Source organism: Triticum dicoccoides, chromosome 2A (assembly GCF_002162155.2).
Source record: "Triticum dicoccoides isolate Atlit2015 ecotype Zavitan chromosome 2A, WEW_v2.0, whole genome shotgun sequence".
Taxonomy (NCBI): domain Eukaryota; kingdom Viridiplantae; phylum Streptophyta; class Magnoliopsida; order Poales; family Poaceae; genus Triticum; species Triticum dicoccoides.
This window is the reverse complement of record NC_041382.1, coordinates 631,373,207-631,387,697: the sequence shown is the minus strand read 5'-3', so window position 1 is coordinate 631,387,697 and position 14,491 is coordinate 631,373,207. Positions and strand designations below refer to the sequence as shown.

Sequence of the window (14,491 nt, the reverse complement as noted above, 5' to 3'; positions counted from 1 at the left end):
CGAAACCCGAAATCCGACAGAAAAGACTTCAAAATTCACCCGCAAAAAAAAGACTTCAAAGTTTCATGGTTAGGGGAAATTGAAATTCAAACCGTTTCGTCATGTCACTCATACCCGGAGGGATCACTTCCATACGTACATCGATATCTCAGTTTTAGATATATTTTTTTTGTTATGACACTTCAATATATATATTTTTCCCGAAAAAAATTATTATTATTTTCGAAAACCCGCGCTCACTCCGAGCCGATGTTCAAGGAGGCATTGTCGCATGTGAAGGGGGAATAATGGACGAAAGATGCTCATGACGTGCAACGAATGGTGCCAGCTCTCGAGAAACAAACTCAGCTCTACCAAAACGATCGAAAGCAGCCAGACACGGTCATCATCTGAAAATCGCACACGCAACCACGGAGCAGTTTAATTGGCCCGGCCGATGGGAGTCGGTGTGGCGCCGCGTTTCTTATCATCCGCGCCGGCCGGCCGGCCGCGGTGGCGTCGTGCGCGGGGTCTCCGCAAAGTGGCGTGCGTGTAGATGCAACATAGAAGCCGTGGCCGCGGCGAGCCACCAACCACCACCGGAACAATATCGCCGAGCGATCGCGATCTCGATGCAACACCGTGACGTGACTCATGGCGTGCACTGGAGAGAGGGTGTCGTTGGCTCCGAAGTTCGTCTTGTTCCCTCTGTTAGTTGGTAATAGGGCCCCGTAGCATCGGGAGTGGTGGCTCGGAAGCGACGATAGAATGTGGTTCGGCCCTGTCGGATCAAAGATTGTCATGCGTGAGCACGTGGCTAATGGCCACGATCGCTAGCTGCACATCCTATGATGTACTCCTAGTCTCAAAAGGCTCTTATATGATTGGACAGAGGGAGTGCGTAATCGAATTGTATTTCATCAATGGTATTCTAACTGCAAGGGGGGCAAACAAGCAGCAAAAATGGACTATATATCCAGTGCAGCTGATCGATTCACTTGGGTACCAGAATGACCGTTGATTACATGAAGCAAATCATATCACAAGAAGCTAGACTATCCAAGAAATTTCCAAATATTTTCCATTTAGTGTTTTAGGTTTCTTGAAAGTAGAATGACCAACTTACACATGAATTTCCAAGCGGATGAGATCACTGTTTTTTCTTGTGTAGAAGTCCATTGAATTCCTGAAACTGTGCAGGCAGAGTTCTGCAGCAAGCGGATTCAGTCACGGTTGATATGTTTCTGACATTATTACTTGCGCATTTCCTCGTGATCCGTTTAATAATCCTTGAGATATATCTACCCGATGTAGATAGCCACCAACCGAAGTTGGACAAATCAGAGAGAGCCGTCAGCATCCAAGAGTACGAGAGGACCGGTCGATTACGGGAACGTATCGCCGAGTCGCCGTACGCGCGTGCGTGCGTGCGTGCTCGCTAACTGAATACAGGACCGGATCGCGAGATTTTGTGAACGTCGTGCAACTTCAGCGACACGGTAAACACAGCACTGACAGCAGGGTCCTCACTCACGTTACTGACATGGATCCGACGTGTGTTGCTTTGGAGCGATTGCGTTGCTCTGCTCCTGTTCTGTCGTAGGAACATTATGCATGTAGACACACGCACGGCACGGCACGGCGGCAATGTTCTTCAGTCAAAGTCGATCGAGCTGGTCCTGTTTTCTGCAGTTTAATTGTAACCGGTGTTCTCAGGCTTCTGTCATCGGATATTTGTGACCATCCGGTCTACATATGCACGTGAGGTAAGCTATGATATTTTCACATAAAGACCACAGCCAGTCTACTGGATTGCAGAAAACCCATTCGTCTCTTCAAACAAGTTCACCCTCCCCTCATCCAGACAAATGAGAAGAACATAAATTTTCGGTCAAAGCTAACATATTTTAAAAATAAATAATATAAATGGTACATTTTCAAGTTTGTGAATATGTGACTAATCTATTTGATCTGTTGCAAGGCATGGGCACTTTGCTAGCCAAAGAGAAAATAGAAAAAGGAAGAAAAATAAGTTTTATTTTTTGAGGGAAACAAGCGTCTACGTTCGTGTGTCTTCGGATTGGATCTTTCTGATCTATGTTATTCTTCATCTGCGATGGTTGCTGTTCTGGTGCGCTGGTCCTACGTGGCCTTAGCACGACGACTTCCCAACTGTCTACTCCAACAAATTGTGCCCGACTCTGGCGATGGAGGGGCGATGACAGTGGCGCGCCTTCGGCTCGCTTCAGTGATGATAGTCGTCGCTAGGTGGTCTACGGGTCTGGATGTTATTATTTTTGGTATTCGTTGTACTTCCATAATTAAGGATGAATAGATCGGAAATTTTCTCGCAAAAAAAAGAAAAAAAATGTTTTGCTCATAGCCACTAGCCTGAACTTTCTTCATGGGCCTGGTTCATTTACATGCCATCGGGCAAATGGTCCTTATAGGCCCAGCCTTCTTATTACAGGCCATTGGGAAAATGTTCACAAATTGGGCCGCCGGCGCCAACTGCAAATGCTCCTTCAATAGCTGGCCAAATGGGCCGTTTTTTGGGGGCCGGCCTGTGAGCACGCCGGCACGGCCCGCCTTGGGTCAGGCACGACACGGGCTAAACGGGCCGGGTCCGGCACACGGCACACCCTGGGCGTGCCTGGGCTTGGAGGTTGGGTACGCGGGCCGGCACGGCATGGCCCGATTACTTTTTTAATTTTTTTTATACATCTATATATGGCCTAACATGTAAAAAATAGACTAAAACGCTCAGTGCGTCAAATAACAGGCTGAAAATATACGGCCCATCATGCTAAACGGGCCAATGTGCCGGCCCGTTTATTAACTGGGCCGTGCCTGGGCCTAGGGGCGCAGCACGTGGGCTGGCACGGCACGGTCCGTATAATAATCATACCCTGGCGGGCCATGCCGGGCCAGGCACGATTACGATAGGCCGGGCCGGCCTGTTTGGCCAGGTAATGTACCGCACCGGCGCGCCTGAAATATCAACGGCCGAAGCCGAGAGATATCCAGTGGCCACTGGCCAGAGGCCACCGCCAATCTCCTCACTGAGCTCCACGCCACTACCCTTCGCCCCCAGCCATGATCATCACCACCGCCGCCTTCCCGTCCGTCTCCTCCTTCCACCGCCCGCGCCTCAGGCCCTGCCCGCGCCGCGCCGTCCTCCACCTCGTCCGGTCGGCCGCCTCCTCCTCCCCCTCGTCGTCGTCCTCGTGGGAGGAGCGCGAGGAAGCGCGGTGGCTCCGCGAGGAGCAGCGCTGGCTGCGGGAGGAGCAGCGGTGGCTCCGCGAGGAGTCGCGCTGGCGCACCGAGCGCGAGGCCCTCCTCTCCGAGATCACGGCGCTCCGCCTGCGCCTCCGCGCGCTCGAGCCTGCCGCCGCGCCCGTGCCTCCTCCCGCACCGGCGGCTGCGCGCGTCGCTCCGCCTCCGCCTCCGCCTCCCCCCGCACCGGCTGCGCGCGTCTCTCCGCCTCCGCCTCCCCCCGCACCGGCTGCGCGCGTTGCTCCACCTCCGCCTCCTCCCGCGCCTGCGGCACGCGTGGCGCCACCTCCGCCGCCCGTGCCGGCGCCGGTGAAGGAGGTCGAGGTGAGGAAGGAGGTGGTGGTGGTCGAGGAGAAGGCCAAGGCGAAGGCCAAGGCGAAGCCGAAGCCGAAGGCGGGGGCCAGCAGCGGCAAGAAGCGGGCGCTGAGGGTCGGGAGCGAAGGGGAGGAAGTGCGGGCGATGCAGGTGAGCGTAGCCGCGGTCGCGCACCTCTCGTTTTGGCTAGGATTCGCCATGCACGACCTGTTGCTGGGCTTGGGCCGAACATGACAGCGGTTCGAGACACTACAGAGATGCTCTGTTCTGTTGGCAATGCTCTGTTCCCCTAAACAAAATGTTGGCAGTGCTCTGTTTCTTTCTAGCTAGATATACTCACTGCAAGTTCTGCAATCTGCTGTTGCTCTACGCTACATTGTCAAGAACGTGGCTGTGAACTACTATGGACTTACGGGATACAGTAGTACCGATTTGTATCTATGAGCCAGAACCTACTAATTAAGTACAAAGATACATTGGCCGTATATAAATCCAAGTGTACCGTACATCATGCAGGAAGCCTTGGAAAAGCTTGGATTTTACTCCGGCGAAGAGGACACGGAGTTCTCCAGCTTCTCGACCGGCACCGAACGAGCCATCAAGACATGGCAGGTCAATAAAATCCTCGCCCATCTTACATTCGCTAATATATCCGTGCCAGTGCTGTATAACATGTGTCATGTACTAGTAATTGCGCTTCCTGTTTGCAGGCATCGATAGGGGCTACAGAGGATGGGCTGATGACGTCGGAGCTACTCGAGATGCTATTCACAGGACGGACCCAGGACGATCTCAAAAAGGCAAGCTTAGAAACTCCAACTCCAAACCACAGTCAGTATTTCAGTGATGTGGCCATGGCGTCGCACTGAGATCCTGATGCACAAATCTGAGATCATACTTCTGTTCTACTTGCAGGAAGGCGTAAACGGAGCGCTTGTTCCACCTGTAACAGAAACCGCAGAGCTTCAGCAACCTGTGGAGGAAAAAATTGACTACAACAAGCACAGAGTGTACCTTCTCGGCGAAAACAGGTGGGAAGATCCGTCCAGGCTGACCAAGAAGGATAAGCCGATCAGCGGTTCTACTGCCGCGTCGACAAAGCAGTGCATCACCTGCCGGGGCGAAGGCCGCCTCCTGTGCCTAGGTACTCAAGTCACTGCTTCTTTACTCCACACTCGTATCCAGTAAATCCCAGCCATCGGTGTACCATAAGCCACTGCCATTGGCTTGACTTCTGTACTATTACTGTTAATCTTGTGCTATGTTGTGACTATTGATGCGATCCTTCTTCGTTCCTGCAGAATGCGATGGAACAGGTGAGCCCAACATTGAACCACAGGTGCGCTAGAGTTCGGGTTGCAGAAATGCACCACGTTGTTTATTAATTAAGCCTTGCTATTTCTTCTGTGATATGCACTTAATCGTTAACTTTTTTTAAAATGCAGTTCTTGGAGTGGGTTGGCGAAGACACAAAGTGCCCATACTGTGAAGGCCTTGGCTACACAATATGTGATGTTTGTCAAGGGATTAAAACAGCGCACAGTTGAGCAAAAGACTTATGAGCAACATTCAGCCTTAGTTGAACGTCTATAGCAGCTTATATATATGTTAACTAACTATTCCAGTTTTGTCGCAATATGTTTTCAGTAATATAATCACATTGTCATACTACATTATGAAAATAGATGCATAGAGACATAGGTAATACCTTTTGTTATGTACAACAGAAGATGGGGAAAATAACGAATGAAGCGATTGCTTTGTCAATCAAGCTTATACAATTGTCATGCCTCAGAATATTTTCAGCATTCAACATATTTCCAGGAAAACGCATTTATATCTGTCAGCAAGTATTTGATCTTCAGCAAGGAGGGTGGACTGGTGGTATTTCCAACTTGGTTGATTTTGCCATGCAGTTTACATGGGAAGCATGCATTAAACACACTAGCTGCTATGCTTGTACAGGTCATCAAGTTGCTACCATGAGAGATTGAGTTCTACCTCATAGAATAGAACTTCCGAAATGTGGCACTTGGCAGACTTGTAATCCTTTGCTGCCAGCACAGCACAAGGATGAACATTGCCTGCAAAGTATGTCCAACAATGAGAAAACTACTGAGAACAGATGCTGATTTCCTGATGATAATTCTGGTAACAGGAGATGGAACATACAACACATCGATGGAGTTAACCAACCTATTACTGCTAAAGAAAAACGCTGGCTGCTTCTCACAAATGTTCTTCTGAATTTTCTTTTTTAAATAATACATTGTTTGACTATACTAGGTAAAAATATATAATCTGCTGTCTCTGACTTTAAAGCAGAGAAGGAACAGAAATTGAGACAACAGCAATACCTTGTTCTAACAAGAGGCCGGGATGTCCCAAAAAAGAGAGGCAGGGAGATACCCCTACCAAATACTCCCTCCGTTCCAAATTACTCGTCGCAGAAATGGATGTATCTAGAACTAAAATACATCTAGATACATCCATACTCGTGACAAGTAATTCGGAACGGAGGGAGTAAGAAATAGCAGGCCTGTTGTAGTGTTTACCTCTGCAACTGGAACTAGATCATTTGCCAATCCAAATGCCTTTCCCTTTCAGATGCACTTCACATGCCATCTTAGATTCTGAATGCTGTGGGCAATGAAGGGCTCATAGGCAAAGTACAAAATAAATTATCGAGAAAAAGAATCTACAAAAGGTACCTCTATAAACTAGAAATGTTGAAGCCATTTTTTACTTCAAATATAATCCAATCAGTGAAACATTTCGCCTGATCTCATCAAATCAGTCGATCCCTATATTGTAACAAAGTGGTGCATCCCATGCCATATGCTTGATGTTCATGCCAGATCTAAGGTTTGGCTCAAATCTTAAGAAGGGTAATGATTCTATGTAACTGGGTTAATAATGACCCTGAAACTTGTTTATGAAGAGATTGCACAAGTGATAAGACACAAGGTCACAGACCCTTATTGACTGTGATTTAAATAAACAAATCGTATTACATGAATGCAATATCAGCAAATTGCAGAGTATACCATGTACACGAATGTAGTTCTAACAATGTATAGAAGCTACGCCGTCACATATACAAATTTTAAACAATTTAAGAGACAGAACTAAGCCACCTGCATGCCATACAAAAGCCATTGAAATTGGGGCTCTGTCAGATTGGAATGAAGTACTTGCTGTTCAGACATGCCACCTCCTCCTTATTTTCCCACTGCAGTTTCTCCCACCATTCAACTGAACCACATATCTGCTTCAGTTTCCCATAGTTATGCGTGCAGCTTAGCGGGATGCTCCTCAGATTTGGGCAATCCTCCACCCGAAGGGTCTCAAGGCATGGGAATTCTCTTGCTTTACAAATACTTCTCAGCTTCTTAAGTCCCGTCAATACGATCAATCTCAACTTTGGGAAGTCACTCTGCCCTGTGTCATTCCGTGAAGTTTCTATCATAGCATGATCTTCTTGTTCATCTGAAGCATGATCCTGCATTTTCATTTGTTCTCCACACTGCTCCTCATCTTCAACAATTTCGAGCACCCCATCACAATGAGATATGACAAGCCTCTCAAGAAGCTGAAGTCCTCGGACCCATGTTATGTTCAACAGCTTGGGGCAGTGTGAAATGATCAATTTGCGAATGTACTGAAAATTATGGGACATTGGTGCAACAAGGACACTTTCCAACGAGGGAAGAACTGACAGGGTCAGGAACTGCAACTGTGAAGTTGTAAGCTCAGCATCAGCAACCACTGTGTTCAGGTCATAGCATGATTCAACATACAGCTCCTCAAGGTGCTCCATGTGGCTGAGGTCAGAGATTTTGATTGATTGCATATCTGCACAATACTTCAAGTTTAAGCGATGTGTTGACTTCGCCAAAGGACGAGGCATGTTCAATTTCTTTAGCACATCCTCTGCATAAATAGTGATTCCAAGGAACAGTAGTTCCTTCAGAGAATCCAAATTCAGGTTGTCAACATCACGGATACCATAGTGGCTGCGGAAGAGATTGAGCACTTTCAACTTGTGCAACTTTGAGCAGTTGTTCATGGTATCTTCAAGTGCAACAGTCACACTCAGATCCAAATGCCTCAACTCTTTCAGTAACCATAGGCGCTCAGGTAATCTCATAATGTGTGTGTGAGACAAATTCAGATGCTCCAATGCAACCAATGCATCACATTCTGGAAGTGATGTTATTGCAGTATGAGAAAGATCCAGAACTTTCAAGGATGACATAGTTCTGAAAAATCCATAGCTCATCTTGTTCAAATTTGGGTTGTTCTGCATCAACAGAGTGGTAACATTTTTGCACTTTGGTGAGAAAGAAAGCTCGGTGATGTTATTAGACATGATGGAGATCCTTGTAGCTTCATTCCATTCTCCAGCTGATGGAGCATTATCCAAGGCCATCCCTGGTTGAACAAGAAACTTTGTATCTGACTTGTTGACCAACCAAAGACCCAGTTGCCTGATTACATGGTGCATTTTTACCTTTGAAGACATTGAGCCACTGGCCTGCAACAAGCAGGCTGAAACGAGACTGCGGAATATCAGATAACCATTCTCACGATCATGTAATAGCAAACCTTCAGCTAACCAATAATCAACAAGTTGCTCTTTACTGATAGATCCATATTCTGGGAAAAGAGTGCAGTATAAGAAACACTGTTGTTGAGTGGTTGTGAGCCTGTCGTAGCTGTATTTCAACCGACCAAACATTTCATCCACACCATCAATATTCTCCATATTAGTATCAATTGCATCCACAGCTGATTTCCACTCACCCTCTTCCAAGCCTGCCACAGCGGTCCCAATGACATTGAGTGCAAGTGGCAGTCCTCCACAACTTCGGGCTATTGCCATAGCATGCTCTCTAGAAGTATTCTGGGAACCAAGCGATTCAACTGCTGCACTAGCCTCCTTGCTAAGCTTGCTCAAGAACAGTTCCCATGAAGCATCGTTACCCAAAATCTGCATCTTAATCAAGCTTCTTTGTGCATTCATCTGGAAGCATACTTCTTGGTAACGTGATGTGAGGATCAGCTTGCTCTGACTTTTGGTATCTGGAGTTGGGATACCAACATCCTCCAGTCGGAATTTCTTCCTTACATCATCAAGCAGGATTACAAATCTTTTCCTAGCAAGTGCCTTTATCAAGAATCTGGCCCGTTTGGCAATTGGCTCTGCATCATTCCATGGCAAGTTGAGCCTTTCGGAGATAGTCTGTTGTATCTCCACTATGTTCAGCGTCTCTGAATTGGATACTTCAATAAAGATAACAACCTGGCACAAGCAAATTAAGGAAAATGGGGCCATCAATAGCTAGAAGGTAATTTTAAAATATGAATAGAAATATAACCTGAAAATTACAAATGATGAGATAGCGTCAGGGAAGGATGTGCCAAAAAAGAGATGCATGTATGTGCCCGGCAATAATTCCAATTTACACAGCTGCATTTTATGCACATTTACTTGGTTTATGTAAAATATGCTTAAAAGAGCAAACCTTTTAAGGATTATGTGGAAAACAGCAAATTGACACACACTAATTGCATCAAATAACAATGCATTTTTCATGTCCATATCTACTAGATAATGTGTACCTACAATATCTATGAACTAGTCAAATTCTCATGCTGAATGGTTACTGTCTCTCCGTGTGAAAACCATGTTAAATTTCTTATGCCTGTACAAGAAGATCAACATTACTTCAGACTTAACTACTTCAGTGCACTGTGTAGCTGTTCTACAATGAAATTTTCTGCCTTCTCTAAAATGCATGGCAGCACAAATTTTCTCTTCAATGTTTGTAAATTAACTTTCTTTGAGTATCGTTACAAATATAAGCATGGTCACTGAAATAAGTATTATCTTAAGTTAAATAGAAATATTAATGTACAGATAAACACGTACTCTAAGGGATAAATTGCAGTCTTGGAGAAAGCCACATACCTGATAGTCATGGGCCTTCTTTTCAAGATCATTGTTGAAAACATGTAGAAGTGTCGTCTTGCCAACACCTCCTTGACCCCACACACCAATTATATTCGAGTCGCCCTTCTCAAACAGATCATGGAGCTGACTCAGCATGGTCTCCAAACCAAACGTCTCGATTTGAGGCAATGGATCAACAATCTTGGGAAGGGGCTTGAATCCAAATTTCTTGAACCGCCTCCCTTCTTCAATAAGTTTATTTGCCTCATCTAGAGCCTCAAGAACATGCCTGCCGATCGAGGCACGCCGGTGAGCATGGATGGTGCACTGGCCGAGGCAAGAATACTTCCTCAACTGGCTATAGTCCTCGTCGATGGCATCCAGTTGTAGCTCTTCGATACGCCTCAGCCAGACCTGCACCTGAGGGTCACAGATGTTCAGCTTGTCCACCTCTGCGGTGACTCGCGCCCTCACCGTCGTCTCGACAGCAAGCAGTAGCTTCTTGGCCTTGTCGAGATCGGCCCAGTTGGATTTGAGGTGAAGGAACGAGGCGACCTCCCGGGCCGCCGCGTCCAGCATGCCTGTGCCATCCAAGCATTCGCAGAGGGGCTGCAGGCAAGAACCGGCGGCGCTGATCGCGTCAGCCATTGGGATCAACGATTTTCAAGTGGCAGCCAGGCTGGGTAGGCATGGAAGATGCCAATAGGGGGGAAAAGGTAAAGCTTATAAAGAACAACCCAATGCAACAGCGAGACGCCACACGGTCCCCTGGTCAAACCGGCCAGCACGGCGAGAATGTACAGCGAAGGCACGGCGACAGTTCTGCCGATGGCGACTGACATGTCTAGAGAAAATGTCCACGCGCAGCTGGGTAGTGGGAGGCACGAAGAAGTCATCATTCGAGAAGGAAACTTGTGGATGGCATACTCTTCCAGCCGAAACCGAGTGCGGGGGGCGAAAACCACTCCCCGCGGTCCTGTTTCCTCGTTGTTTCGGGAAGAGGAGCGCCGCGATGGCAAGCCAAGCAACGGCTGCGTTCGCGGTGAAACTGCGTGTGGAAGAGTCAATCCGTCGAACACGTTGCGTGCGGCGACGAGCTGGGGAGCGCCCGTCCGGGGAGTTTACCTTGGCTTCTCCAGCCGCGGGGCTCTGGAAGGCCTGGTAGTAGTCCATATGGGAGTTTCCGCCGGCGGGCGGCGGTGAAGCTGGTTTTTATCTGGTCGCTGGCCGTCGGAGTTGCGGTTAGAAACTCGGAGGTGGGCGATGGATGGATGACAAAAGTCGCCGTCGGCAGGGAACTAGCCGCGGATAAAATTCCCCAGCGGCTGCGGTATTTTCTTTTCAGCCCGACCGGTAGTTGGGCTGACTTCGGCCCTCCGCTGCCTACACGGGCTGCTAGGATTCAGCCCACAACTTTCCTCGTGAGTCCGGCTAGTTTTTTGCGTTTTTTCTCCTAGGCGATCTAGGGTTCCACTTTTCCTCCGGCGGCGACGCTCAGAGTCCATGTTTAAACTATCGAGGCGGCGGGTTCTATCCGGTGACCGAGATCGTAACCTTGTTCCGCCATTGAAGATCCATCTGCATGGCGAGTCTACCAGAAGCATCGGGAGTCAGGAGGGAGTTAGGGAAGGGGGAAGTAGACCAGACGGGAGTAGCGGGGTAGGAATTACAGATGGACGACCTAGGGGATCGCAGGACGTGAGGAGGGAGACGGATCACAGGAGGGCTGCTGGTGCTTCGGGAGAGGAGGAGGAGAATCTCGGGGAGGAGGAAGCTTGGGAGTCGTATGGCCCGGAGGCGGATCTGGAAGACCAGTTTGCGGGGTTGCAGCTTCATGGGGAAGAGGAAGATGACTTGGACCTGTCTGACGAGGTCGAGGAACTAATCAAAGGAGTCCGTTGGCTTGGGCTCTTCAGGGTTTACACAACCAAGCCGTTTAGCCACGCTGCGCTCCTGAAGCAGATGAGGAACACGTGGTCGTCAGCACAAGGAGTGACTTTTAACATTAAGGGCCGAAACCTTTTCTTGGTGCAGTGTCACTGTCTCGGCGATTGGAAGAGAATCATGGAAGGAGGCCCGTGGCTGTTTCGCAACGCTGCGCCAATCATCATACAGGAGTACGATGGTTTCACCGATGTGAATGAGTACAAGTTAAACAAAATCCCGTTATGGGCAAGGGTGCAGGGTTTGCCGGATGGGCTTACAGCGAAGAAAGAACTTGCAGAGAAGGTGGCAGCTAAGGTGGGGGAACCACCGTTTACTGTGGTTGTGAACGAGGGCAAGATCAATCCAGCGAGCACTTTAAGGGTCAGAGTCTATGTGGATATCAATAAGCATTTAGTGTGTTTCGTGCCAATCACAATCAAAAAAGCAAGAGGTATCTCGTGTTTTATGACAAGCTTCCAGTGTTCTGCTATTTTTGTGGTCTGATTGGGCATACGGTGGAGGAGTGTGGCGACGGTATTCACGAGCTGGAGTCATGTGAATGGGGGGACTGGCTGTTGTGGAGCAATGAAGGAGTGAGGGCTAGCATGGATGGTAGAGCAGGAAGGGAGGGAGGAGGTTTGAGAGGCAGTTCAGGAGGAAGAGGAGCTAGAGGGGGTCGTCAAGGGAGAGGAGGAGGTGCGGCTGTAGGGAGGGGAGCCCCTGTTGATGCTTTTTTATGCAGAAGAAACTGAGTATAGTCAGAACCCCGCGGAAAATTACAAGTCTGCACGTAAGAGGTTGGTCTCAGCTGATGGCACGATTAGCGTCCGTGGGCAGGATCTACCAAACTTGTCGGGCAAGGTAGCTGATACAGTTTTGCTGTTGGAGAACGGGGCTGGGAGCACAAGTGGGGTGGTGGCATCTACCCCGGAAAAGGATCCTATTGTAAAAAGGAGAAGGCAGGACGGAGAGAATGTGGTGGAAGATATGGACACCTCTGGTCAGGTGACCTCCCTAGTGGAGAGCCGTCGAGCTCAATGAGGACTCTATGCTGGAGCTGTCACGGAATTGACGACCCCGCGACAGTCAGTGAGCTCCGCGATCTCGTGGAGGCTTGTGCGCCGGTGGTGCTTTGTATTGTGGAAACTCAAATTGCGAAGTACCGGGTGGAAGGTCTGGCTGGTAGTTTAGGTTTTGAGTGGAGGTCTTTGCTTGTATTGGAAGAACACTATCAATCTTGAAATAAAAACTTTTTCTCAGTATCATATAGACTCAGTGGTGAATGAACCAGGCAAGGGGCTGTGGAGGCTCTCATGTTTTTACGGGGCTGCAAGTAGGAGTATGAGGTACAAAACGTGGGATACGATGAAGATATTGAAGGGAGAAAATACTTTACCATGGGTGTGCATAGGTGATTTTAATGAGATCCTTAGGCCTGAGGAGCAAATGGGTCCGAACGAGCGAGACAGCTCTCAAATAGCTGGATTTCGGGAAGCAGTTGATGTGTGTGAACTGGCGGATATTGGCTACAAGGGCCTAGATTGGACGTTTGAAAAAAGGATAGTTGGAGGGGAGTATTGTAGGGTCCGGCTGGACCGAGCTTTAGCTACTCCAAGCTGGTCCTCGATGTTTCCCTTTGCGTCGTTGGAACACCTCACTGCAGCGAAATCAGATCACAACCCCATCCTCCTTCTCAATGAGTTAGAAGTGGGTAATCTGAGAGTAGCTTTGAAAAAACCTTTCCACTATGAATGTATGTGGGAGCAGGAGGAAACCTTTATGAGTACGGTTGACCAGGCTTGGCAGAAGGATCAGCCGGCGACTACAGTGGCCGAACTAGCAGCAAAGATGACTACAGTAGCTGCGGCATTGAAACATTGGGGACGCACAACCTTTGGCTCGGTCCGCAAGGAGCTGCGGGAGCTGCGTCAACAATTAGCTAAGCTTAGAGCTGACCCTTTGAGGGTTGGACCGGGTGCAGAAGAGAAAAGAGTCCAGGATAGGATTGTAGAGCTCTCGTACAGAGAAGAAATCATGATGAGGCAACGATCTCGAGTCAAGTGGCTTTCTGAAGGAGACAACAACACCCGATATTTCCAGAAAAAAGCAAGTGTGAGAAGAGCAAAAAATGCAATAACAGAATTACATCGTCAAGATGGTACAGTTTGCAACGATCCCAGAGAGTTGGCTAGTATGGCTAGCAACTTTTATGAAAACTTGTACACTTCAGAGGGAACTATTGGGATGGAAGAGGTTCTCTCTCACATACCGGCTCGAGTTGACGCGGATATGAATGTTCGTCTTAATGCTCCTTACACCAATGAAGAAGTTAAAAATGCTTTATTTCAAATGTTCCCAACAAAAGCACCGGGGCCGGATGGTTTTCCTACACACTTTTTTCAGAGGCATTGGGAGCTTTGTGGAGAGGAGGTGACAGGTATGATCATTAGATTGCTTAATGGAGATGACTCACCGGAGGATATAAACCGCACGTTCATCGTTCTTATTCCCAAGATAGCAAGTCCAAAATTGTTAGGACAGTTTCGGCCTATAAGCCTTTGCAATGTGGTCTACAAGATAGCATCGAAGGTCTTAGCGAACAAGCTGAAATCCATTCTCCCCGAGGTAATTTCTGTGGAGCAGTCCGCATTTGTCCCTGGTCGGCTAATCACGGATAACTTCATTACGGCGTATGAGTGCTTGCACTATATGAAAACAAGGAGAGTTAAGGGCAATAGATATTGTGCACTTAAGTTAGACATGATGAAGGCATATGACAGATTAGAGTGGGCTTATTTGAAGGAAGTGATGCTCAAGTTGGGAATCAGCCCTCGCTTTACTGACACTGTTATGAGGTGCGTCTCTTCTATTTCATTTTCAGTTCTCTTTAATGGAGGCAGTATGGAGGAGTTTACACCATCTAGAGGACTACGACAAGGAGATCCGATCTCTCCCTATTTATTTCTACTTGCAATAGAAGAGCTTTCTTGTTTACTTAAAGCGCAGGACAGTGGAGTGGGAGGCATCCAGGTTGCTCCC

The 14,491-nt window shown here is 48.1% G+C and overlaps 2 protein-coding genes across 3 annotated transcripts; one reads left to right on the top strand and one right to left on the bottom strand.

The window, feature by feature from the left end:
- Positions 1 to 3,002: 3,002 nt before the first annotated feature.
- Positions 3,003 to 5,337, top strand: LOC119355874 (protein disulfide isomerase pTAC5, chloroplastic-like). The gene is made up of 6 exons (XM_037622757.1): positions 3,003 to 3,720; positions 4,087 to 4,182; positions 4,281 to 4,370; positions 4,486 to 4,714; positions 4,872 to 4,909; positions 5,016 to 5,337. The coding sequence occupies exons 1-6, from the start codon at positions 3,076 to 3,078 to the stop codon at positions 5,115 to 5,117; spliced, it is 1,200 nt and encodes a 399-aa protein (XP_037478654.1). The 5' UTR covers positions 3,003 to 3,075; the 3' UTR covers positions 5,118 to 5,337.
- A 189-nt stretch (positions 5,338 to 5,526) lies between these two features.
- On the bottom strand, positions 5,527 to 10,279 carry LOC119355873 (disease resistance protein RPS2-like). Of its 2 annotated transcripts, XM_037622756.1 has the most exons (3): positions 9,545 to 10,279; positions 6,708 to 8,875; positions 5,527 to 5,654 (listed from the first exon to the last, which is right to left on the bottom strand). In XM_037622756.1, exons 1-2 carry the CDS (start codon positions 10,172 to 10,174, stop codon positions 6,746 to 6,748), a joined length of 2,760 nt encoding a protein of 919 aa, XP_037478653.1. In that variant the 5' UTR covers positions 10,175 to 10,279; the 3' UTR covers positions 5,527 to 5,654; positions 6,708 to 6,745. The 2 variants fall into 2 exon arrangements, with proteins under 2 accessions (XP_037478653.1, XP_037478652.1); XM_037622755.1 differs by lacking the exon at positions 5,527 to 5,654 and having other exon boundaries at positions 6,469 to 8,875.
- Positions 10,280 to 14,491: the final 4,212 nt, after the last annotated feature.

What these genes read in the sequence shown, in the direction of transcription:
- LOC119355874 (XM_037622757.1), top strand. Translation starts at nt 3,076, where the DNA reads ATGATCATCACCACCGCCGCCTTCCCGTCCGTCTCCTCCTTCCACCGC. An exon ending in AGGAAGTGCGGGCGATGCAG is followed by an intron (nt 3,721 to 4,086) that starts GTGAGCGTAGCC and finishes TACATCATGCAG; the next exon opens with GAAGCCTTGGAAAAGCTTGG. An exon ending in GAGCCATCAAGACATGGCAG is followed by an intron (nt 4,183 to 4,280) that starts GTCAATAAAATC and finishes TCCTGTTTGCAG; the next exon opens with GCATCGATAGGGGCTACAGA.
- LOC119355873 (XM_037622756.1), bottom strand. Translation starts at nt 10,174, where the DNA reads ATGGCTGACGCGATCAGCGCCGCCGGTTCTTGCCTGCAGCCCCTCTGC. An exon ending in AGAAGGCCCATGACTATCAG is followed by an intron (nt 8,876 to 9,544) that starts GTATGTGGCTTT and finishes TGCTTGTGCCAG; the next exon opens with GTTGTTATCTTTATTGAAGT.